The 25552-nt window shown below is 39.7% G+C and overlaps 1 protein-coding gene across 1 annotated transcript in view; it reads left to right on the top strand.

Annotated features, from left to right (window-relative positions):
- Positions 1-25552, top strand: part of GUCY2F (guanylate cyclase 2F, retinal) — a 78631-nt gene that overhangs the window by 13082 nt on the left and 39997 nt on the right. Inside the window, exons 4-8 of the mRNA XM_059910455.1 lie at positions 9215-9569; positions 10953-11037; positions 14862-14958; positions 18963-19094; positions 24349-24438. Of these exons, the coding sequence (XP_059766438.1) occupies positions 9215-9569; positions 10953-11037; positions 14862-14958; positions 18963-19094; positions 24349-24438 (759 nt within the window). The remainder of the gene's footprint in view (positions 1-9214; positions 9570-10952; positions 11038-14861; positions 14959-18962; positions 19095-24348; positions 24439-25552) is intronic.

Raw genomic sequence — 25552 nt, 5'->3', positions numbered from 1 at the left:
ACCCCCACTTTGCAGGTGCCTTGGCTTTACTTTCATAACCAAAGAATGATAGAAGAGTGAGACAATTATTTTCACATCTCTGATAAACAAAACCCCCTTTTTTCCTAAGTTACCTTGCTAAAAGGTATTTTTGAAGGGAGCTAGTATAGCAGAAAGAACATATGATAATAAGTTAGACAGGTTTAAATCTCAGCTCTCACTCTTACTAGCTGCGTGTCCTTGGGCACATTACTTAGATTTTTGAGTCTCAATTTTACCATCTGTAAAGTGGGTTAGTGATCTACAGCTTCTAGGATTATTGTGAAAATTAAACAAAGTAATATGTGTGAAGTGACTAGCAGAGTGCCTGGCTTATAGCTACTTCCTTTCCACCTTTTCTTTTTGGGGCCAGGATGACCTTATTGGTTGATGGTGACCTAGCATCTAAGTTACAGTCTGACCTGAACTTCCTACTCTCTTGAAGTTTTATGATTACTGGCACAGAATCGTTCAATAGTTCCAGCTTTCAAAATTATCTCACTTTCAGAATTCCAAATGGTATTTTCTCAGATCAAATTATGTAGCTCAATGTTTGCTTATCCCTTGGCTCCTGTGGTTTTTTCCTATTCAGTCAACAGATCAACAACTATTTATTAAGCACCTGCCACGTGCCATGCACTATGCTGAACTTCAGATAGAACAGTAAACAAGACAGGATTTTTGTCAGTAGTGTGTTGGAGCCAGTTCATAAAAGCCAATTGTGTGCCTCTTTGCCAAACACTGTGTTCAGTGGCATCATGTTGGTAGCTTGAATCAGGCATTGAGAGTATTTACACCACAGAAATTGGTAAATGCTACAAATAAGAGTCTTTTTCCCTTTTCATAGAGCTGTTGCCAACATTTACTAGCATATCACTTGTTCCTGCTCTTATGGGGCTTAAATTCTAATGAAAGAGAGATTGTAAATGAGTAAACAAATGTATGAGAAAGATGGCTGTATTTCTCCCTTGCCCAATAACTTCCAGTGGAATTGAAATTTCTATATATAGGCTATATTGCTTATAGAAGTGGTTTGCATCCTCTTTTAGTTTATATACTTGCCTATTCAAAAATTATAAAAAACAAAAAACTATCAAAGTGATGCATGCACACGATTTTAAAAGTCAAGAAATGCTAAAACGTTTTGTATCAACAACAAAGCAGTTCCTAGGCCTTCTTCCCACTCTTCATCAGGAACAACCACTTTCATGTCTTTTAGTTCTTTATTGTGGTATTTATATTTCTAAATACCATACTGCTACTGGTTTCTTGATTACTCAGTTTTGGACATTATTTGTTGACTTCCCATTATAGTTGAGGATTGTTAGCACTTATATACTTCCTTACCCTCCTTCAGACCCTCAATATAGTTATGTCACAATTTTTAGTTAAATTCATATTTTGTGTTTTTAACATTATACCTGTCTAAATATCATTCATAGATGATCCATGTGGTATACTATGGTAATAATTCATTTCAAGTATAACTTTTGATTTTTACTGGAGTTAATAATTACTTTATTTTTTAATTTGTTTACCTGAATTTGGATTTCTAAGTCTTTCTGTACTGTCTGATAAAGCTGTAGAATCCTCTCAAAACAATTTTATACACAGTAAAATCTGTTAAATCCCTATCAATTTCATTTGTTTATCCTGAGGCTCTCTGTCCTCCTATTCCAATCTAAACTTGTTGTTTCCTAAGGCTGCTATACAGCTGTTATGGTAGGATCTCTCTTTTCATCACCCTGGAAATTTGCTTTCTCTTTCTTCTGTGCCAGATTCACTATTCATGACTCTCATGACTCCCATTTTCTTGTTTACTCTCTCATTTTCGTTGAGCGCATCCTTTAGTAGCTTCTGAAAAAGGTATACTGGAGGTAAACTTTTGAAATTTTGCACTGAGAGTCTTTATTCTAGCTTCATTATTGATTGATAGTTTGATTAAATATATAAATCTAGGTTAAAAATTATTTTCTGTTAGCACTTTGAAGACATGGCACATTGTCTTCTTATTTCCACCATAGGTGTTGAGAACTCCATCGTCATTCTTATTCCTGATCCTTTGAAGCAACCTGTTTTCACTCCTCCTTATCTCCCCTGGAAACTTTTAAGGTTAACTCTTTATTCCTGAAGTAATGAAATTTCATGATTATGTCTGGGTCTTTGACATGTATTATGCTGTATATTTGGTGGGACCTTTCAATCTAGAAGCTCATTCTGCCTAGAAAACTTTCTTATGTTATTTTTTTTGATAATTTCCTCAACAACATTGTCTTTGCTCTTTCTGAAAATATTATTAGTTGGATATAAGATTGCCTGGGTTGATATTTTAATTGTATTATTAGTTCTCTTGTATCACCCATATCTTTGTTTTTAGCTTTTCTTCCTGGAAGAATTCCTCAATTTTGTGTTCTGACTCTTTTACTGACTAAAAAAAATTTTTTGCTATCATATTTTTAATTTCCAAGAATTGATTCTTATTGTTTGATTATTCTATTTTTATAGCATCCTGTTTTTGAATATGGTATTTTCTTATATTTCTCTGAAGATATTCATTATAATTTCTTTGAAGTTTTCTCCTGCTCTTTGTGTTTTCCTCAGTTCCTAATTTTTCATGCTTCTTTGTTTTGGTCTTTCTATTTAATCTTGGAAGTTATCCTTAAATGTCTGATGATCCTGGCTATCTGTATGTTTTTGAGAGTGAAGCTTTAAAAGGAGGATTTGAAAGTGTATGTACATGGTGGTTATGTTGACCTGTAGGCTTCAGTATAGGGCAACTGGCTTGCGAGCTGTTGTTTTTTTTTTTTTTTCCCAATACCTGTAGATCTTGCCTCTTGAGCTAGTCACTTTCTTCAGAGAAGAGTGTTTCAATCTCCTTCCTGGGAGTTGTAATCCTGGTTGTCACTATTCTAGGAGCCATGTTGGGGAAAGTAGGCTGGGATTCTCATCATTAAGTATGAAGACTTTAACTTCATCACTCTTTTTTTATGGCCCACCTCACTCTCACTGTCATTTGGGTCAAGTGTCCCAGCTCTGGAGCTGTTCTGAATCAGTTTAACCTGTTTCCTGCAGAGATCTGGTTCTCCTTCGTAGAAGTGGGATGGCAGAAGTCTAACTGTTCCTTACACAGACATTCAAAGCTATCCCTTTTTTCGTGCTCTGCCTAACCTCCACTTCTGTACATAGCGCCTCTAATTCCTAAGCCTTCCCAGGATTCACAGGGAGCAAATCTGCTTGTTGCTTACCAATATTCCCCTCTTCAGATACTTAGATTTAATCACCCTCCACTCTGCTAAATCAGTTACCACTCCTGTAGCAGCTTTCTATCTTCATATTCTGTGGTCAAGATTATACTTGTCTTCTAGTGCCGTTAGATATGGAGGTTTATTGTTTCTGTTTCTTGTTTTCCTTGTTGTTTGGGAGTGATGTTTGAGAGGAGGAAGAGGGTGAAGGAAAAAAATCTTGATTTTGCTATCTTTAATCGGGAAGTCATGAAAGGAAAAAAAGAAGTTACAAAAGGTATATATGATATTCTTTTATTGGTGGGTTTAATGACAGTCCATGAATTAACTTAGCATTTATTTATTAAGCTCAGATATAACATGGTAGTTAAGAGCATGGGCTCTGAAGACAGACTGCTGTAAATTTACTTCAGCTCTCTGTATCTTCTTTTCATTATTTTTAGGTTGGGAACAATAATAGTACCTACCTCATAGAGTTGTTGTGAGGATTAAATAAGTTAATACACATAAAGAGCTTGCCTGACACCTAATGATTCCTCAATAAATGTTTTTCATTATTATTGTTAATATTGTTATTTTTATTATTAAGATGTCCTAAACACTCTGTTGGTGATATAATGGAAAACAAAATAGAAGCAAGATCTTTCCTCCAGTGAAGGGGAACAGTTTTACCATATCAGGGTGCTAAGGACACTGGGTCCAAAACTGGGACTCTATTACATATTTGTGACAAATTCAAGACTGAGACAAGGGTCTTGAACACTAACTTCCATGATGATATTACCAGAGCCCTGTGTTCCTCTTCTTAAATGCAAACAATAGCAGCTATCATGTAGTCAGTGATTATTCTACACCAGGTAGTTTACATAAATGATTCCATTGAATCCTCAGACCAAGCCTACAAATTAGGTATTATCAACTCCATTTTATGGATGATGAAACTGAGGCTCAAGGTAACTTGTCCAAGGTCATACAGCTGGCAAGTGGCAGAGCTGGGATTCCAACCCAAGTCTACTACCTGGAGTAATATAACCTGACCATTTAACCACACATTAGCCTTTTAAAAAAATTACCTCGTGTCCCATGTCTAGTGCTTTACTCAAAGTAACATTGCTAAGTGACTAATACTTTGATTTGAATGGGTATTTGATTTGAATGGGTATTTGATTTGAATGGATTGTTTTCCTCTGATATAGGAGGTGATAGGGCTTTATGAGGACCTGTGAAAAGAGAAAAATAAATCAGAATGGAGAGATTGCGGGGGTGGGTGGGACATCAGTGAAAAACTTCCTAATTTGGTCTCAGCATGATTGGGCAAGGATTATCACTTTGTACCTTTATATTTTGGCACAAAAAGACTTCTGAAATAAGGTTTTAGTTCCTGCATTCTTCTCTTTCATTGTATTCCCAATGCTTGTTTTCAATGAAATTCTATTGGCTACAAATGCATATTGCTAGAACACACATTTTGGATATTTTTTCCAAATGTGGCCTTCTTTGGCTAAGCAAAAGAAATCCTCTGGATTTCTCAGCCAGCCCGGGGGACCTTAAGCTCCTACACCTATTGTTTTCCATTACCATAAATATGGGTGCTTGGCAGGGGGATGCTAGGCCGAAGGCGATGTGGTTAGGACTGGAACATTCCAGGATGGGGCCCACTAGACATGTTGTCAGAAAAGCTTGCCTGCAGCTTACAGTGGCTACAATTGTCTTTGTACTGCATTCTATATAAAATAAGGGTGTTATCTTCATGAGTATCATATCAAACAGATTAGGCTATTAGACATTTTTTGGCTAAGTCCAAGGGTTGAGATCATGCGTTATTGGAGGTACCACCTTTAATAACAAGAATTCAATTACCCTTTGGCTTCTTGGTCTCTGTATGCACCTGGCTTTTTGTTCAAAGGTGATGTTGCCATTTTGTCCTTCAACTGGTGCTTTCCAAGCCAGGTGTTTTAATGTATACTTCTAAGGACAAAATTCTTTGGAAACCCGTTTTGTGTCTTTTAAGCACAGTAAATCGGAACTGACGATAGTCAACTTGACGACACCATGAACCATTAAACTGAACAAATTCAAATATCACTTGCTCCTGACCCAGACCTTGTTCTCTTGAATACAAGCTCCAAAAAAGCCTAGGGTAGAGCTAGCTAAAGTCACTGAGTAACAATGAAAGATAAGTTTCAATTATCATTCATTTATTCACAGTTCATTCATTCATTCAGGCTCAGGTCTATACAGCACTCCAAACCAATAGACTGAGTCATCAGTGGTTTCACCATTCTGGCCTGTGATAGAACAAGGCCATCTGCCTGACAGAAGGTCTTGCCAATCCTGTCTTGCTTCTTTAGAACTATAGACAGAAGCCAAGACAGAGGGTTGTAAAGAGTGTCCTTACTTTCCTTGTCCCATCCCCTATCTCTTCTTTTTCTCATTATTTGCAGCAGTTGCAACTACAGAGCTTTTGTTACCAACGCTAACAGAGTATGCTTTTGGCTTATGGGAAGGGGCAATTACCATTGCTGAAAGGCACAGCAGGTAAAACGGCAACACAAACCAGCTAGAACACAAATCTAAGGCCTCACAGCGAGAGTGGGGCATAGTGACAGCCCCTCTTTTGCAACCAAATGCTGTTGCTACAGCTATGTTCTTTCCTAGCTTCAAGTTCCCCTACCATACTTTTGTGGCTCTGCGTGTATGTGTGTGTGTATGTGTGTGTGTGTACACATGCATGTGTGTGTATGTGTGTGGTATGTGGTAGAGGCTGGAGAACCCTGAAGAACAAGCTTCAGCTTTCGTTCATCTTGGGGAGTTGCTGTCAGTCAGCTCTAACAGGGGTCAATCCGAGAGCACCAAGGGCAGCATAGGCTGGTCAGCTGAAAACTCTGTGCGATGGGTCAGCTCAGAGGTGAGGATGATGTTTTTAAGAGTTTAAATCTTTGCTTTTGGTTGTAGGTTAGATGCAGTCCCTTTCCCAGAAGGCTCTGTGCCTTTCAAAACAGAATACTAGCATTCTCCCTGCTCTCAGGGTCTTGCTGCCCTGTGGTATTTTACTCATTTGTTTTACTAGTATTGATTTTATACTCTACCTTCCGGCCTTCACTTATTGTCATAACTTACCAAAGCCCCAGAAAACAGGCAGACTCTTGCAGCAATCCTAAATACCATTAAATGGATCATCTGAGAATGTCAGGAGGGGGAGTTAGTAAAAACCTCAGTGTGTGCTAGGCAACTAACTGTGGATGCCTTGGTGGCAGCACATGTCATCCATTCACCATGCCTATGTCTATAGTGTGTGTTAAAGCAGGGTGAAGGGAGATCATTGGAATAAAACTCAGGAGACTGAGATGTTGATTTCTGCTCTGCTATTAGATGCTCTGTTACTGGGGCAAGGTCTTTGGCCTGAACAACTGGAAGAATGGAGTAGCTTTTAACAAAAATGGGAAAGACTCATAAATGGAGCATGAAGGTTTGGGGTAAAGATCAGGAGTTTGATTTTGGATACACTGAAACTTAATATTTAAGTAGAGATACCAAGTAAGCAGTTGACTATATGACTCTGGAATTTAGGAAACAGGTCTTAACTGGAAGTGTAAACCTGACATTTATGGCATAGAGTGGTACTGAAAGCCATGAGAGCAGAAGAGATCACCAAGGGAGTGAGTGTAGATAGAGAAGAGGACCAAGGACTGAGCTGTGCGGCATGCCAATGTTAAAAGATCAGAGAAATTAAGAAGAAACTATAAACAAGCCAAACAAAAAAGTCTGCAAGCTAAGTTTGCTCCCTGGACTAGATCAAGATTTGGGAAGTTTCACAGGAGCTTAGAACTAGAAGAGACCACAGAGAACATCTATTTCAATCAAGAATGCTAAAATAAACTAAGAACCAAGAGACTTGGGTTCTAGTCCTGATTTTATGCCTAGGTGAGTGACCATGACCATTGCAGGACATCTGATCCTGTCCCAAATATCCATAAGACATTTGGTCCACACCAAAAAGTCCTTGATATTTGGTCTTGACCAAAACGTCCATCAACATTTGGTCCATAAGACATTTGGTCCATGCCTAAAGGTCCTTGATATTTGGTCCTCTCCAAAACCATTTGGCATGGACCAAATATGCTCCTGGACATTTTGGGTAGGACCAAACTTCCAGGACCTTTTGGTGTGGACCAAATGTCTTATGGACATTTTGGATAGGACTAAATATGACCAGATCTCAAGGACATTTTGGCATGGACCAAAATCTTATGACTATCTTGGACAGGACCAAGTGTTTGCTAATCGACCTTGACAAATCACTTAACTCCTTTGGGTCTCTCTTTCATATCTAGGAAGTAAGATAGCTAGACCAGATGACTCCCAAGGTTTAGACATTCATGATTCTATATCCTCATTTTAGAGAGTAAGAAACTGAAGTCCAGAGAGAGGGAATAAGTAACTCGCCCAACATACTGGCATTAGGAAAAGACCCCAGGCCAGTGTGTCTTCTTCTATACTGTTGGTCTTGAACCCTGTATGAATATTAGAATCCCTGGGGAGCTTTTCATAATACTGATTATTGGGTTCCTAACCTAAAGTGTCTCATTTTGCTGGCTGGGTTGTGTTTGGCATTAGTATTTTTGACATTCCTCAGGTAGTTCTAATGTGCAGCCAGGGTTGAAAACCCTCTGCTCTACATTTACAAGGCATGGCAGTGTTTTGCTAGCTGCTACACCACTCTGCATCTTGACTTGTATTTCTAGCACAAAAATGATTCACTCAATTTTAAACCCTTTTATTCAGATGCAGATTGTTACAGGAGGATAGCTTTCTAGACCTTGTGAAACTGAAGTAGCAAGTATCAGCTTTCCCTGAAGCTTAGTAAAATGGCATGACCATAGCTTTCTTGAACTCCATCCTAGAAGTGAAATGTTGTGAAAAGCCACGAAGCCATGGCCAGTGTGGGAGGAAGCATGGAGGGATCATTTGCTCTTCTTCCCCACCTTTTTGGAAAAAGGATACAAGATTTGTTCCAAAAATAAACTTACAAGGTTAATGAGCAGGGTATCAGACACAGGACACAAATGCTGTTGCTTTTACCATATTTATATGAGAAGAAGAGTCATGCTGTCCATTGTAGCAGCCTTGATGCTTTACAGTGGCTTCTCACCAAAGCTTTGCCACTTTGCACAGCAACAGATTATGGGGTTCTTGATTAAAACCTACTTTCTCCATACACAAAAACATTTGGCTCTGTATTTGTGGGTGTGTGTGTCAGTGTGCATGTCTGCATGTGTATGAGTTGGGGTATATGTTTAAAACTGTTTTCTAGTGTTCACTTTCTCTGGGGAGCACGTGTCTAGGAGAATAGCCATTTTGAACTTGTTCACTTTCTCTGGGGAGCACGTGTCTAGGAGAATAGCCATTTTGAACTTGTTCACTTTCTCTGGGGAGCACGTGTCTAGGAGAATAGCCATTTTGAACTAAGTCGGGACACAGACCTGGACTGTGGAGACACATTATTTATAGTCTTACCACATACACCTACCACTCTAGTAGTGTCAAGCAAATGATTTTACCATGCATAATGCACTAGTAATTAACCTGGTAAATTTCCTTTGCGTGCCTCTTGTCTATTTCATACTTTTTCTTTTTAGTGCCCTTTATAACTCTAAATCACTATCTTAGTTTAGGAGCATAAAAATATATTGTGTATGACTTGGTTTGCTCATAAAATTGTCATATTTGATGTATTTAAAGATGTGAAGGCCTGGGGGAGAAAAACAGAAAAATTCAGGGGAGAAACCAAGCAAGTCCTGAGAAACAATTGTTTTTTTTTTTCTTCCTCTGGGTCTTCATAGCTCACCTCCACTCAGACGTGCAGCCCTTAATAATGAACACAGGCTTGGAATACACTCTGAGATTGCTCTAGGGTGACTAGGGCTCAGGATAATTGTAATTTTTAAAAATAGGTTTCACCGTTGTTTGGAACCATCTACAATTCAATTTACTTTATCGCACAAGCCATGAATAATGCTATGAAAGAAAATGGACGGGCCAGTGCTGCCAGTCTGGTTCAGCATTCCAGAAACATGCAGTTCAATGGATTCAACCAGTTGATAAGGACAGATTCAAATGGAAATGGGATTTCAGACTATGTAATCCTGGACACCAACTGGAAAGAATGGGAACTCCACAGTACTTACACTGTGGACATGGAAACAGAGATGCTACGATTCAGAGAGACCCCAATTCACTTCCCTGGTGGCAGGCCCCCTCAAGCAGATGCAAAATGCTGGTTTGCAGAAGGGAAGATCTGCCAAGGAGGTAAGGAATGGAAAATCAATGGTAGTCAATTTGGCTCAGCTTGGGTTACAGGGAACCTCTTAGGAGAAGGCATATTTTAATATTGGGACACTCATAGAATCAATCATTTGCATTTAGGTGACATAAACATCTTGGCACTCTACATAGTTAATTTAAAATAATAAGGACCATGATAGGTACTTTGTAGCCTTGAATAACCATCCACAATTTAAAAGCCCCCCCCTACCTGTTTTTAAAAGGATCCCACTCCCAAAGAGGTTTTTCTAATAAGAGGAAGGCATGATGCTTTTTCTTGGTCTTTTGTAGGCTGTGATCTGTGACTGTTCCCCCTGCTAGAAAATTCACCTGTCCTTCCCTTGATGTATCCAAATCCTTTCAATCAGGTTGCACCACAGAAATACCATTTTCCACCCTCTCCTCTCTGAACTCCCGTTGAACTAAAAGTCTGTACCTCACAGCTTAGCACAAAATTGCTTTTCAGTTGTTTCTTGTGTATTGATTGTGTCCCTTCCTCCCAAATGGACTGCTCCTTGAGGGCAGGGACCAGAGCTAATAATTCTTATACCCTCCAACCAACCAACACTGTTGGCATCCCATGAATACTTGCATTTGATTGACTGATGGAACCCCTCTAGTTTGTGGAAGAGGGGAAACTCCATCCAATCTCTGAGAGCCAGAGGGGAAATTTGGAAGGATCTATACTATTCCTATGCAAGTGTACCCCACACCCTTCTAAAACCAAATGCATCTATTTGAAATAGACTTCAACTTCTACTTTGTTTTAGCGTGACATACCCAGCTACCTCTTTACTTGCCTCATCATATATTTCCCTCTGAAATCTTAGTAATCTATCCAAAGACGTAGATTTTACAGAGGACAATTTACATCCTAGTGAAAACACTAATTATTAAAACCAGACTGACCCTTGAAGGACAAGTGTTACGTTTTTCACCTATAACTCACGAGGTCTATGGGCTCAGGTGAATTAAAAAGGTCTTTTATTTTATGAAGCCAACATAATACCCTTCGCAGGTGAGATAACATATTTATTCTCAAGAACTCTATTGCTGTCCAACTTAAATTAAAGTACTCAAAGTTTTCCATTCGTGGACTTTTTTTCTCCAAGGAAACACCCAGGTCAGCCTTAATTCATGTGATTTGTTGTTGTCAGAGTGGTGAGTGGTTTTGCTTCAGAACAGTGAAATTGCTTTCTGTGTCCATAAAGTCAACAAGACAGACTGTGCTGGAGAAAAATAGAATTAAGTTAGGTAGATGTAGCTTGATTTTAGAGTCACCAGAAAGCACGAGGAGTTGCTCAGTGGTGCCCTTTATTCACAGCCTCTTTCTGATGCCATTCTTCCCCCTCCTCTTCCTCTCTGCAGGCATCGACCCTGCCTTCCCTGTGATGGTCTGCCTTGCCTTGCTTATAGCCCTGCTGTCTATTAATGGATTTGCTTACTTTATAAGGTACATTTTTTTTTCTTTTTGTATATAAAAACACAAGCCCATTATAGCCTTGTTAATATTGATTTCTGGGAAGTCATGTTTCAGTACAATTGCCTCATTACATGACCCACTGATTTTCTTTTTTCCGTAGTGATTTACCATCCCTAGCGGCCCCATTTAGAGTGAAGTGTTTTCATGATGCCAAGAATAACTTCCTCAGCTGTGTTGTCAGTGTTGTCGCCTGTGAGCAGATCTGGCTCTCAACACTATCGTGAAATAAGAGAACTAGTACTTTAGGGCCTGCCTACTCCCTAGCTGTGCTCCCTTTTCCACTGGCAGAGTCTCCTATAACCACTTCCTTCCTCAAATGGTATGGAGTGGTAGGTATGGACTGGGATATTTTAACAAGTTCCAGGAATTAGGCAGACTTTGGCTAGAACCTAAGATTTGGGAATAATGGTATTAATTCACAGGACCGTAGCAGGGATTAAATAAACTGAAGCAAGTATTGTACCTAGAACAATACCTGACTCACAGTAGGTGCTCAAGAAACAGTAAATCTCATCTCCTTCCCAAGCACGTGGGACTCTCCTGCTGATTGTTGGGAGCCCAGGATCCTCACTTTGACAGTAATCTCTCTTGCCCAGGGTATCATATTCCAGGTTTTTACTGTCCTTTTTCCTTGGACAAAAGCTATCCTAGATGATCATCAACATCATCAAGTCCTTGTTTTTCTCCCTCAGATCATTTAATACATGACCAACTACTCTGATGAACTAATTCAGGATCAGGGATAAATGGCTGAAGATGGCTTAATATGACACCCCTTTCTTATAATCTTTGCATTTTAACACTTGGATCCTCCCCACATTAGGATGATTTGGGAAAAATGAAAAATGAAATCAGCCATACCCCTCCCACTTTACCCTTTCCACCCTGCAAACCACACCTTTGTTATCTCTTTGTGGGTGGTCCTAACAACAATATGATAAGAACTTGGTAGGGAATGGAGTGGAGCTATTTTGGAAAATTCCAAGAAAAAACATGTCTAGGGTGTATTAAGTAGCTGTGTAAATTTGGACAAGACACTAAATCTCTCTTGGCCAGAATTTTCTCATTTGTAAAATGAAGGAATTGGATTAGATGATCTTTAAGAGCCCTTCCAGCTCTGATGTTCTAATGAGTCTGCAAAATCCTGGATTGAAACTATAACAGGTGTTACTCTTAGTGTTAGAATGTTAGCATCGCTGTGAAAAACCACTATTATCCATCTCCCCAGTATTAGAAACTTGATAAAGCCACACAAAATAGTAGGTAGCTTATGCATTGTTAAAGCACACTTGATAAAGACAATAGTGTAGTTCAAAGGAAGTTTTTCTTTCAATTTCTATGACTGTGACATATCTCTGCTCAGAACAGAAATTTAATGTCTTTAGCTGCTGCCAAAGAATAAAGTATTTAATTAACATCATGAGATACTTAGTGAAAATAAATGCCCTCCAATCAAAATCTTCCCCCTCTAGGGAGATTTGAAGAGTAATAGGCTCTGGCTCCGCAATGCCAAAAGATGCCATGGCAGGGTGGAAAATGGAGTCACTTAGCTGTTTATTTGTCAATTCCCCCCCCCCCCCCACTCTCCCCCAAATGACTGATCTCACTGGTCTTTCTCATGGAATTGACTGGTTTTTTGGGCTTAGAGTGAGCCCAACCTGCAATTCTCAGGAAGGGAAGGAAAAAAAGAAAACAAAGTCATGGGGGGGGGGGTTTGTTTGGATCTTGTGGGCTGAAGGGCAAAGAAGACTGGAGAGGAAAATGATTGGAGAGGAAAATGAGTTTGAGACAATTGGTACTTCAAGTGGTCACAGAAAACTCAGAGATGGGAGAGAGGCACATCATTTCCCAGAGTCACTTGGGCCTTGGTTCTTCAGTTAACAAAGCACAAAAGATGCCCTCTCTCTGCTGCCTTCCTCCCTCTCTCTGCCCACCACGGCTGCAATCAGAAGAGCTGAGCGGCTGATGAGTTTCTGTAATAGATGGTGATTACTTGCAGGAGAGTGGCTCTCTGTCCCTTCCTTTTCTCTGTGTTTTGATTGTTTAAGTTTTTTTTTCTTCCGAAAGAAAGACGTGCAAAGAACCCAACCACCCCAAAACAAAGGATTCTTTGAACTCCTCCTTTCTCCCTACTCTGAACCAGATTGCCTCGCCTTTCTATAAAGCTCTCCCGTGCTTTGTAATACTAATGATGATAATGAAAATAATGAGCTCTTATACTTTCATAGTGCTTCGTGCTTTTCGGAGCACTTTCACATATATTATCTCATTTGATTTTCAAAACAACTCTATAAAGCGAGTAATGCAAGGACTATTATCTGGCTAGATAGATGAGGACACTGGGGCATGAAGAGGTTAAATTATTTATCCAAGGTAATCTGGCTAATTAATGACAGAATCTGCACTACACCCCAGGTCTCTGGATTGAGAGTCCAGTTTTTTTTCTACTAGAGTGTATTCTGTAGCATGATTATTTTTACAGGTGTGCCTGTTTTAAGACAATTCACTGCACATATGAAATAGATAAGTTAGGGAGTGATGCTTTACTTTGCCAAAAGATTCATGTGCTCTACCCAAGAATTCACTACAGGGCTCTTTTAATTTTCTCTGCAGGGCAGCAGCTCCCACAGTGATAAGGGACATATTTGTTGGCAGACAATTAGAAACACATTAATTGTTTGTTTACAAATCAGTAGAATCACTGAGAAAAACTGTCTGGGTTGCTGGTACTTAAAGCTACAGTGACACTGTAGACTTCTTAGAGCAACTTGACAAAGCATTTTCATTCAGTGGTTGTTTTCCCCATTCTGGCTGTCGGCTTTAATACATTCCACAGGGTGACCATTAAGGGGTTATGGAAAAAGTGAAGCCAAACTGTAGCTATCAGAGCCCCCAAGACAAAACAGAACAAAACAACCACACGGACTAATCCAAGGTTCCCTTCAGGTCCTCAGGTTGCTCAGTTAGCTCAACTGAGGACCCACCTGGCTGTGTGGGTAGACATCATAAACTCCTATGTGTCTAGTAATTGATTTGTAAGAAATAATTGCATTCACCGCAAATTAATGGGCATGTTTGGAGAGAATCAGGTTTAAACTGTGAGACAAGACTCTTTAAACAAGAGACCAATTCAGTCAAAGGAAAAAAACTCAGTCAGCCCACTTGTTTGGAATCATGTAGACAAAGCAACCAACTGATTGAATTTTTCCACTTTTCAACCTGTTGCTTTGGCAACGTATAGATGCAACTTTGCAAGACAAGTGGTCTTGTGGGCAGAAATCTGGGCCCACAGCCAGACACCAAGGATTCAAGTCCCAGCTCTGCCTCAGGCTATGGGATCTCACATAATTTGCTTAATTTTGTTTTGTTTCTTTAATGTGTTTTTTGTATTTATAAAATGGAGATTAATGATTCTTGGCCTTGGTATTATCAGACTATATACTATGGCATATGACAAAAGGTGTTGAGTTCTTTAAAAGTATTCAGAGGTGTTGTTTTGAATGTACCCTTGATGTGGAATCACTGTTTTATTAGTCTGAGATACCATCCCCATGCAGCACTCTCCCTTTTGATACCTCTTTAATAGCATTTTCACTTTTCTCTTTGTAACATTGCAAGTTATGAGGACCAGGCTTGTTCTCTCTCTTTGCTGTGGATACTGTGGTAAACATCTATGTGTGGTTATTCTCTCAATTATCTTGTATATATTTTTAACTTCTATCATAGGGCAAATTTACCCCTGGTTTGCAAAACATCCCGCCCCCTGTGACCTTCTGATTGTATGCTTGTTTCAGACGTCGTATAAATAAAATCCAGTTGATTAAAGGACCCAACAGAATTCTACTGACTTTGGAGGATGTGACGTTTATCAAACCCCACTTTGGCAGTAAGGTAAGGAACATCCCTTTCTCTTACTGCACGGCCCAAGCTGGTCTCCACACGCCACAAGTGACTATTGGGCACTTGGCATGTAGCTAGCCTGAACTGAGATGTGCTGTAAGAGTAAAATACACGTTGGACTTAGAAGACAGTATAAATGTAAAATATCTCATTAAAATTTTAAAAAATGTTAATGACATGTCAAAATGATAATACTTTAGATATATTGGGTTAAATAAAGTATATTACTAACATTAACCTCACCTGTTTCTTTTTAGGTTTTTTTAATGTGACTACTAGAAAACTTAAAAGTACATATGTGGCTCATGTTACATTTCTATTGGATAGTGCTGTCTTAGTTTTGAGAAAGTGATGCAGCGCACTTTGAACAATAGTGTAGCTTTGACTTCATATAGCCCTTTTTTTGTACATTTGGACTCAACATGTGATTCCTAGTTCCTCAAGGGTGGAGGTACATCTTTTTTGTTTTAATGTTAGCCCATAGCACCTGATGTGGTGCTGATAGTGTAATAGGTGCTCTTAAAAGTGGTGAATGAATCAACTAGTGAAAGAAAGTTAAGTGTCACCAGGGGTTCTCTTCTGATTGTGATTGTGTTGTAATTGGCTAGTTTCACTGAGTGCCTGCCACTATGTCCTGGCCTTGGGCTAGGCTTTGTAAGAGATGGCATGTAGTCCCTGCCTTCATGGAGATTACAGTCAAGTCAGAGAGACAAATCATACCATACAAGTCAGTAGATGCCATATTGCACAGAGGACACTAGAAATATGGTAGAACTTAAGAGGAGATAGATCAGTGGAGGAAGGCTTCTTAGAGACCCAGCACCGAATCTGGGTCTTAAAGAAGGCGGGAGAGGATTTGTCTAGGTCCCAGGTCACAAACTGGTAACCACTTTTGTCTGACCTTTATGGTTTTAAAAAATTGTAGCCAGAATTTTGGAATTGTGAGATTATACATAAAAACCTGGATTTCCGGATGTTCTTTATAGGTTGGAAGATCTATCAACTTTGGGCATCATTGTGGCAACTGGCTGAAACTCTTCAGTAGTCACCATTTTCGGAAGAATTTGCAAAAACGGTGTCTGCAGTTTGACACATTTCCCATCACTCTCTATTGTCTTATACTCAACTTATTTCATCAATTTATATTACCTGCCTCACCCCTATAGGCCTCCTAGGCAGAGAAAACAGCACAAACAAGAGCTTGGAAAAGAAAATATGTAGGGAAGAGTTTTGTCCAATGCAGCTAGTAGTAGGAGACTGTGCCTCTTTGTGCCCAGTATATGTGGTCAAAATAAGACATTAGTCTTTGCAAATTCTAGTATGGTGGTGGCAGGGTGTACGGAGAGGATTCCCACACCTCACATTGTTCTTATGTGCTATTTACTTTTGCTACACCAGCATACCAGATCTGAGAATTAATTATCTCTGTGACAGAACTGATCGCTTGCCTAAATGTGACACTAAAAGGTATGCTTTAACTAGTTGGCTGGGTGAGAGTGGATTTAGATGATAATACCCTGTGCATTTGGAATCAAATGAAAAGTTCAGCTGTTTGCTTTAAGTCTCAATTACAGCCCTAACTCTTACTTGTTTAAATCACCAGATCCTTTTGTAAGGTTGATATCATGTTCCTGGAAATGTATTGCTGAATGCCAAAATGATCACTGTGGCTGAAAGCTACATTCTGCCCTTATGCCATCAAAACTTATTGATGTTAGTCTCTATTTTTGAAGCCACCAGAGGACACTGGAACTCAAGTGGTGGAATTTGTCTGGATTTGTCATATTCAATATAACTAGATGTTTTGGGTCTAAAGTGTCAAAACAATAAACGTAGCTCAATTTTGGACTGAATTAGCCTCTCCTTTTTATAGGCCTTGCAGTAGTCCAGTAAATATAAAACCTCTTCCACCTATGCCTTCTCTCTTTCCTACTGAGACACAAAATATATTTGGGTTTCATACCAGTTCTCACAAAATCACCATAAATAACAGAATAGTGCTACCTTCAGATGAGCAAAGTGCCTAAGGTTTTAAAATCTTGTTCATGATAATAGATCTTTTCTTTCACTTGTGCATAAATTCTGACATAATGAGAGTTAAAAAATACAATCATCACCACTTCTCACCATATGAGTGATAAAAATGAATAGCAACAGGGATAGATAGCCTTACAGGTCTGCTTCTCCTTCTTCTCCTTCTTCTTCTTCTTCTTCTCCTTTTTTCTTTACTATATTGGCCCAGGTGGAAAGGGATGGCATTACCTAGAAGAACATAGCCGTTGGCCTCCAGATCCATTTTGGCACTTGGCTTGTATCATGGGTTCTGATGGAAGAAGATAAGGGGAGCATATATTTTCCTTAACTGCTGTGTAGTCACAAACTTGCAGCTGGCTGTGTCTAATCAGTCAAGAAGCCAAGCCAAGAATTCCATCCAAATGGAATGTCTGAAAGTGTAAACTCTTGGTGAATAAAAAATTAATTCAGTCTAGAAAAATTGGCAGGTCAGTAGAAGTCAGGTCAGGAAAGGAAGTTTTTAGAAGAAAGTGAAGCTGAAGCCCAAATATATGTGGATTTTGGCAGATTCTCTTGCTCTCTCCTTTGCCCTTCATGGAGAGGTTTATATCTCAATATACAGATCTAGGTGCTCCTGCTGAGATATGAAAATAAAGAATGAAAGGGAAGTGGATTCCTCTCTGGCCTTGCTCTGTTGAGGAGAGTTCAGGTTGATGCAAGGGTTATGTGAAGAGTCAAGTTTTCCATCTTGTCTGAATCTTGAGCTGTTGGGACTTCAACACATTAGGAGCTAAGTATAGTTTACTATTGCCTTGGAGCTTTGTGATAGTCTTGTCTTGGTAGAATGAACTGAACTCGGGGCTAAATCAACTGGTGATCTTCAGTTTATCAAAGATTGTTAAGGGCAGAGTGTGTGAAACTGCTTAAGATTAATTTTTATTGGCAAGCAAGAGTGAAACAAAGCATGATGTGGTACAAAGAACACAAGACCGGAAATATAACATCTACATTCCTCTTCCAGTCCCTAAGTCCCTCTCTAGGTCTCTGTTTCTTCATTGTAAAATGAGAGTGTTGGAGTTGGTGGTGGGGAATGGACTAGACAATACCAAATGTAACTGCTAACTCTGAATTGCTATAATTTTAAGAAAGGCATATTTAGAGACGTGGAGAAGGATATGAGGAACTTGTTGACTTATTATTTCTTCATATGAAGTACGTCTGCTGGTTCAGTTGAAGATATTAAGTTCAGTTGAAGATGTTCAATTTTAAAAGTTAACACAGATTGGAGATAACCCTTCCTTTTGTCATTCAACTGTACACTTCCTAGCCCTCTCTTACCAGGCTTATGTGTACTAATTAACAAATAAAGAAATAAAAAATTTGGCCTATTTAAACATCAGACTTATAAATCATGGGCAGATGATCTTCTCACTCTCTACCATCTTATAGCTTTCTGAGATATCTTCTGCCATTAATCTTGCCTGCACAAAAAAGGATGCCATTCAAGATGGTATAACATAAAGAGCTAGGCCTAAGAGCCAGAACAGTGGGATTCTGTCCTAATTTTTCTATTGATTTTTTCAAAATGTTAGATTCTCATCTTTTTCTCATTTTTGTCTATAAAATGAGGGTCCCAAATTAAATTATGACAGGCGTTCTTTCTTGTCCCCCAAAATCCACGGCTCTAATCTTCTCTAGGAGATGGAAATATCTGCAAAGCTTTGCCTTTCTTTTGTGGTATATGGAGGTGAATTGTGGTATACGGAGGTGAAGCACAGAACGAACCCTGGCATAAAAAACTGCTGGGGATAGGAAAAATTAATCAATCTCATGTTTATAGAGCTCAACTCATAGAGTTACTCTCTTAGGAATTAAAGAAGAAAAAAATACCATGTAAGCACAGTGTCTATACCATAGCTCAATGCTCTGTCCTTAATCACGGTAATTTTGTTCATAAACTTTCTTTTCTAATCCTTTCACAGAGAGGAAGTCGTGCCAGTGTAAGCTTCCAGATCACGTCGGAGGTCCAAAGTGGAAGGTCCCCAAGGCTCTCCTTTTCTTCAGGGAGCCTAACTCCAGCTACCTATGAAAACTCCAAAATAGCGATTTATGAGGTAGGATATCCAACAGCTATCTAATCTGCTGCCTTCTTGTGTTTTAAAATGAGGCAGTGACGTAGGACTTACTTAGTCTTTGTGCCAAAATATTGAGGCTTTTGGTAAGTCTTTCCTTTTGATAAGTTTTTTTGTCCATTATCCCCTTACAGACTTGTTTGATTGACATTTTTGACGATGATTTTCCTCGGCAACTAATCTACTTACTTCCAACTTCATTGATCTTTCAACACCATGTATTTACTATGAATGCGGAAAAAAGTTCGTGAGGCCCAAACACTTAACCATGTCACTCATTCCAGAAGACATAGATATAATAATAGAAGAGATGACTTCCTGAGTGAACTGTTTGTGATGGGATGTCTAGAGACATGCTTATATAGAGTAAGGCTTGGGGCAAGCTCTTCCCTTCAGATACTGCTTGTTCTTCCTTTACCTGTTATTCTCTGATATTACTGAAATCTTTAAAAAATTATTCATTTCTTTCCTTTTCTCAGCCTGTACTTCCTCTTGCAGTAAAAGGTTACCTTCTGATGTCTAAAATAGAAATCCTTTTTATTTCACTTAAATTTCTGTCTTTCAAGCTTTAAGAGACCACCCCCAACCCCTTGTTCTAAGATACTGGAATTTGGCAACCAGAACAAATCTTGAATCAGTTGGAGAGACGAACTGTTTCTTCTCAGCAGGAAAGAGTTAAGCAGGGGGTAAAAGGGAAACTAGACTGCCTTTCTGTCCCTCCTAAGTAAGGCCTTCCCAGTATGGTTTCCTTGTTTTGTTTGAAGATACTCCCAAAAGCAGCAAACACTCTCAACTTCAATAGTAACTACAAAGAAAGTCCAAAACAGGCCAGAATGAGTTTTTAGGTTGTCCACCATTGGATTTTCCAAGTGAATGCTCTCCTTCATTGGATAAATAATTTATAACTACATAAAAACGCCAAGATTAGCATGGCATATATTTTCTCAGCGTACCTGAAGTGTGTTGACTTAAATTTGGAGCAGGAAACCTCTGGATCTTGCCTTGAACTTAATTTAATCAAAGAGGAGATTTGATTCAAATGTAAACTTGAGGTATTGGGGAATTGACAGTTCTACTCTCTCAAAGACCAAAGGCAAGATAATCTCAAGATAATCTTCTGAATGTCAAATGGAATGGGGCTGATGGCTTTACAAATATATTGACATCTCTAAGATTCTGAAGTAAATCTCAATACCTAAGGCAGTCTCTTGGTTTTTCATCTGTAAATTGAGGGGTTGAACTAAATTCTTAATCTTGGCTGTTCATTAGAATCTCTGTGGGAAACGAAAAAATACCTATGCCCAGGCATAGTAACTCTGATTCATTTGGTATGGGGTGGGCCCAGGCATTGGTATTCTTTTAAAAGTTCCCCTATATGTGCAGCCAGGGTTGAGAATTGCTGAACTAAGAGTAAGGCCTCTTCTGGCTCAGATATGCTATGATTCTCTGATTCTGCAGAAGAATTTATGTGTTTAATTGTGGTATGTTTTATTTGGTGGAGCTGGAAGGTGATAGTGTAGAATTAAGAAGGGAGAAAATAAACATCTGTATGTAATTGGCCTTTAAGAATTTGTCAGATATTTCCTCATTTTGGAAGGAAGCAGACAGTTGAGTTAGTTCCCATAATGACTGTTGTTGGTCAGTCAGATCATGGGTGTTTCTGAATTGTGTGGGCCAAAGGGGGACTTTATCTGCACAAAAGGAAGGTGTTAGTGAGAATAATATCACACCATGAGGTCAAGATTAGGCTGATGGCAGGGTGCAAAGGAAGACAGTTGAAGCTAGAAAACTGCCTAGCTAGAGCTAAAGAGGACTCCAGGAGAGAGCGGTAGTCAATCGAATCAACAGACCAAACAAAGAGGTCCAGTGTGCCTTCTGAAACAGCCCTCTATTAGGAGTGTTTTAAAGATTCATTATCTAGTTTCTGTTTAGAATAAACCGAATTTTCATAAGAATTTTTACTGGAAGGTGTGGAAGTTCCAGACAATGTGCCTGGAGTAGCAGATACCTAATAACAAAGGACAGGCTTCTTTAGGACATGCCATAACATTGTATACACTGACACAGATTCACACTTTGATGGGACACACAGATGCATAGCCTTCGGAACTGTACAGGAAAATCAGCCCTTATCTCAGAGATACTCTGTGAGATGTAAAAGGAAAGCCAGCTGAGCAGACTGCTGGGGAGAAAGAGCTATGACTGGCTGATGCAATGGGGATGTGTCAGGATCTGTTCTAATAGCCACAGTCTAGGGGAGAGGGGTGAGGTGGGCAGTAGTGCAACCCTGACACACTCAGAGAGAACCCACTGACCTGATCCTCCCTCTTTATTCTCTGACTCCTTCTGTCTCTCAACCTCTCCCTGTGCTTTTCTCTTTGTCTCATTTCTGTCTCTCCCCCCCACACCCTCCCCATTCATCTGTCTTTTCCAGAGCCTTTTTTTCTATCTTCCCACCTTCTATATCCCGTATAGCTCTCTCTCCACTCCTCTCCTTTGCACCAACCATCTTTTCTCTCTCATCACAGAATCGGATCATCAAAGCTGAAAAGGACCTTAGAAATCATCTAAGTCGTCCAGCTCTATCAGTGAGGAAACTGAGGCTCAGGCCAATGAGGTAGCTACCCTAAGACCACCCCTGAATTTGAGGCAAAGCCAGGTCTAGGACTTAATTCTCTTGACTCTTAGCTAATACAACATGGCCTTAGTGCAAAACTGATGGACTTTAAATTACTTCTAAAAACTTTAGTGGATAGAGTTTGATGTTTCTTCCTCTTAATTAAAAAGTGAATGATGAGTGAAATATTTTATCATTCTTTCTCTTAAAAGAAAAAACAAAACAAATAGTGCATGCTCGGTAAAGATAAAACCTGCCCATATCCTCCCTTTTCCTCGTTACTCATAAAGTAGGATACACACAGACTTAATAAACATTTGCTTATAAAGTTCATGAGAATTGTTTAAATCTTTAAACAAACACACACAAATCCCCCAAACCAAAGAAAGCCCATGGGAGGAAAGAGCAACAAAGTGGAAGATGGAAGACCTTGGCTCTGTTACTACCTAACCTTCTGACCTTGGACAAGTCATTTAATCTCTTCAGGCTTCAATTTCTTTAAATATGAAGCCCTCAAATTTGGTGATTTGGGAGGAAATAAAGCTCTGCTTAACTACTTGTAAAAGTTAATAAGCAAGAGAGAAAAAGCGGACCCATATCTGCAATAGGGCGGATTCCAGGAAGAAGGTATTAGGCACTGGCTATAGGCAGAGCCAGGGCTGCCAGTACTGATATTCAGGCTGTACATGGCACAAGGGAACCACTTCTAAGACGGTACTATTCACATTGTAGACATATAGTAACTTATACGAGAGTGGTGCAGGAGTGAGCAAAGAGATTCTGGCCTCTCAGCCTAGTTCTGGAATGAGGTGGCGGACCTGACAAAGAGGCCTTACCTGGCAGGCAGGGCTTGGTGGTCCGCAGAATACTGAAGCTGCTAGTGCAGTGTTTTCCCTGGTGTCTGGAGGATGTATGAGTCAACGAGAGTGTGGTACCTGCACAGATATATACAGCTGCCCAACATCACAGGGCTGCCACAGGCTGCAAAATAATATTCTCACATTATTTTTTTACTTGAGGGAAAGCACCCTTTGCTAATTAGCACAAAGGTACCATAGAGGCTAACGGTGACCGTGGTCCAAGTAATATAATTGCAAAGGTGCCGGGAAGGCTTTACTATACACACATCAGTGTATAACCCACACGTGGGCTGACTTTGTAAATTCCCAGTTAGAGTTTATTCTTTCAGATTAAACCTCAGCCTTTGATCCCTCTAAAGGGCAAAATCCTTTAGATTTTGTGGGGCCTTACAATGGGCCTTTCTAACCAGTTCCTAAGTGACTATGATGTAACTGGTCTAGGGTCACACTCAGGGAATTGCTGGGCAAGAGACCAGGAAAGCTGCCTTTGGTACTTTGACCATTCTGCTACAGGCAGGCACTGGTCCTGGACTTCCTTTCTGAATTTTGTGGGCGTGAGCCTGGCTGGCACAGTTTTGTTCAGCTGCTGAAGCCCTCTAGAAGCCATTTCCTAGTTAAAGGGTTTTGAGCTCCTTGGCCAGAAGATACCCTCTAACACACATCTGAGCGAGTAACTCAGATGCCTGCAGCTCCCGTTATTAGCCTTTGCCTCCGGCTGGTCTCCAGATGTAGTGCCACAGCTGGATATATTCCATAATAAGAGAGTGGCTACACTCTCTTATTCTCGGAATTTGACTGTACAGAGCTCTCTGCTTTATTATCTCTACTTGATGACAAATTGGTGCAGCCTGAAATGGAATCTCCAGGCTATAGGTAATAGACGTGAAAGCACTTTGAAGAGGAGAGAGCGCTGTGCAAATGTAAGGCATTATTATTATTATCACAGAGAAAAAGGAATCTATGTATTGCTTTTTTCAGATTTGGGTTGGACAGAAACTAAACAGGGCTTGGTGACTGATGAATCCTTGAGGCTATGCACGTAGAAGAAAATTATCTATCAGGCACTGGTGTTAAAGTGAAGACAGTAAAATAATTGTTGTTTTTGACTTGACAGCAGCCTTAGAAATAGCTGTTTTGTGCTTAAAAAGTCAGAAATAGACTTCTGAAAGAGTCTAGATTACTCTATTACTATGGTAGTACATTTGTACATCCAAATAAAAAATGGTTAATCGATGTTTAAGCCAATCAGTTTATGATTAAAGCATAACAGGCCCCCAAAATGGCCTGTCCCACAGGAGAAAAATGGATCAAGGTAAATGCAGGAAACATTTGCTGCACTACATCTCCTGCCCTACATCTCTCGACATAGACGCCTCAAGGCAGTGAGAATTGCAACCACTAACCATCACCATTAATCGCAGGAAACCTGGTGCTACATCACTTAGCTATGAATGAGTGAAATGACCCAGCACTTTCTGCAGTTAGTTAAGGAAGTCGTTGCAGAGAGCAGTATCATTCCTTTTCTGGCATCTGCATCCCTGCAATTGTTTCCCTGCTTTAGTTAATTGGAATTTTAAACTTTAACTTCTCTGTGTGACCTCCTTTTTAGCTCCGAATACAGAATGTCCATGGGGTGGAGGGTGAGAGGAGGAACAACGCTTGTTTCGGTTGATGGTCTAAACTCTTCATGTGGAAGGGACATTGCTCTAAAGCTGCTGGCAACTAAGGCTCACCAACAATCTTTACCTTTTCTTTCTAGGGTGATTGGGTGTGGCTGAAAAAGTTCCCCTCTGGAGATTTTGGAGACGTTAAATCCATCAAATCAAGTGCAAGTGATATGTTTGAAATGGTATGAGAAACCCTCTCTTATATATATTCCCACCGAAACCACCAATCCTTTCTCCAAAGTAACTAATACCAGCTGTTAGGAAGATCCTTTAACAGATCAGTGCAGGGAAACTATAGGGTGGCTACTGACTGATTATGACCGTATGATGCAATGGCAAAAGTATGGGCTCTGGAGTCAGAAAGACATGAAGGATTCACTTCTCAGCGCTACCACTTAAGAGATACATTAACTTGGGAAAGTCACCTAAACTCCCTGAGCTTTACTCTCCTTATTTGTAAAAGGAGTATATTAATGTCTACCTCCCAGGGTTGAGATAATACATGTAAAGCACCTTGCACGTTTCCTGACATATACCTTCTTTGTAAAATGGTAGGTATCTGAATATTATTAAGTACATATCCCATAATCATTCAAAATCTCCGTTTGCCAGGCCTGGAAAAGTTATCTGGTAATTTCTATTTACATAAGAAAATTGGTGATTTCCCAATCCCACCAATTATATTAAAAAAGTCCTTGGATAGTTTGTTTAAGGAAGCAGTCTGTACATAAGGCAGAGGTGATGATGTTTCCTCTCAAACCATTTAAAATTGGCTCCTCCTTGAACTTTGAGTTCATAAAAGATTTATGGAGACTGTCTCTGGTTCCTTCAGACTCATGAAAGTGGGATTTCTAGAAGATAATGATATATTTCTTCACATTTATGAATCAGGCAAGTTCAAATCAATCCAATAGGTTTAAATGAGACACCTGCTACATCCAGACTGCTGTACAAGTGAGAAAACAAGGGAAATGGGGAAATGGAAGAGGTGCAGCCCATGAGGGACCCAATGTGCCCCATGGATCAGAATGAGATGTTATGATTTGGTATTTTCCTTACATGTGGTTTTGATGCCTGGAGCTGAAGGAAAAATAATGAGAGATGAATCCAGAAGGGGGACTAAGGTCAGAGCTAGAATAAGCAGTTCCACACTGGTTTGATGATCTGGGATGCTAAACAGAGAGCTAGATCCAAAGTATGGAGCCAAACAAGGCCAAACCTGGGGGAGCTGATAAACTAGAAGTATGGAAATAAGAAGACCCAAGGTAGAGTGTGTCCATGATACCTTTTTGTGGG

The sequence above is a fragment of the Balaenoptera ricei genome, chromosome X, assembly GCF_028023285.1.
Source record: "Balaenoptera ricei isolate mBalRic1 chromosome X, mBalRic1.hap2, whole genome shotgun sequence".
In the NCBI taxonomy this organism is placed as follows: Eukaryota; Metazoa; Chordata; class Mammalia; order Artiodactyla; family Balaenopteridae; genus Balaenoptera; species Balaenoptera ricei.
The sequence above is the reverse complement of the archived record's forward strand: the minus strand, read 5'-3'. Positions and strand labels throughout refer to the sequence as shown.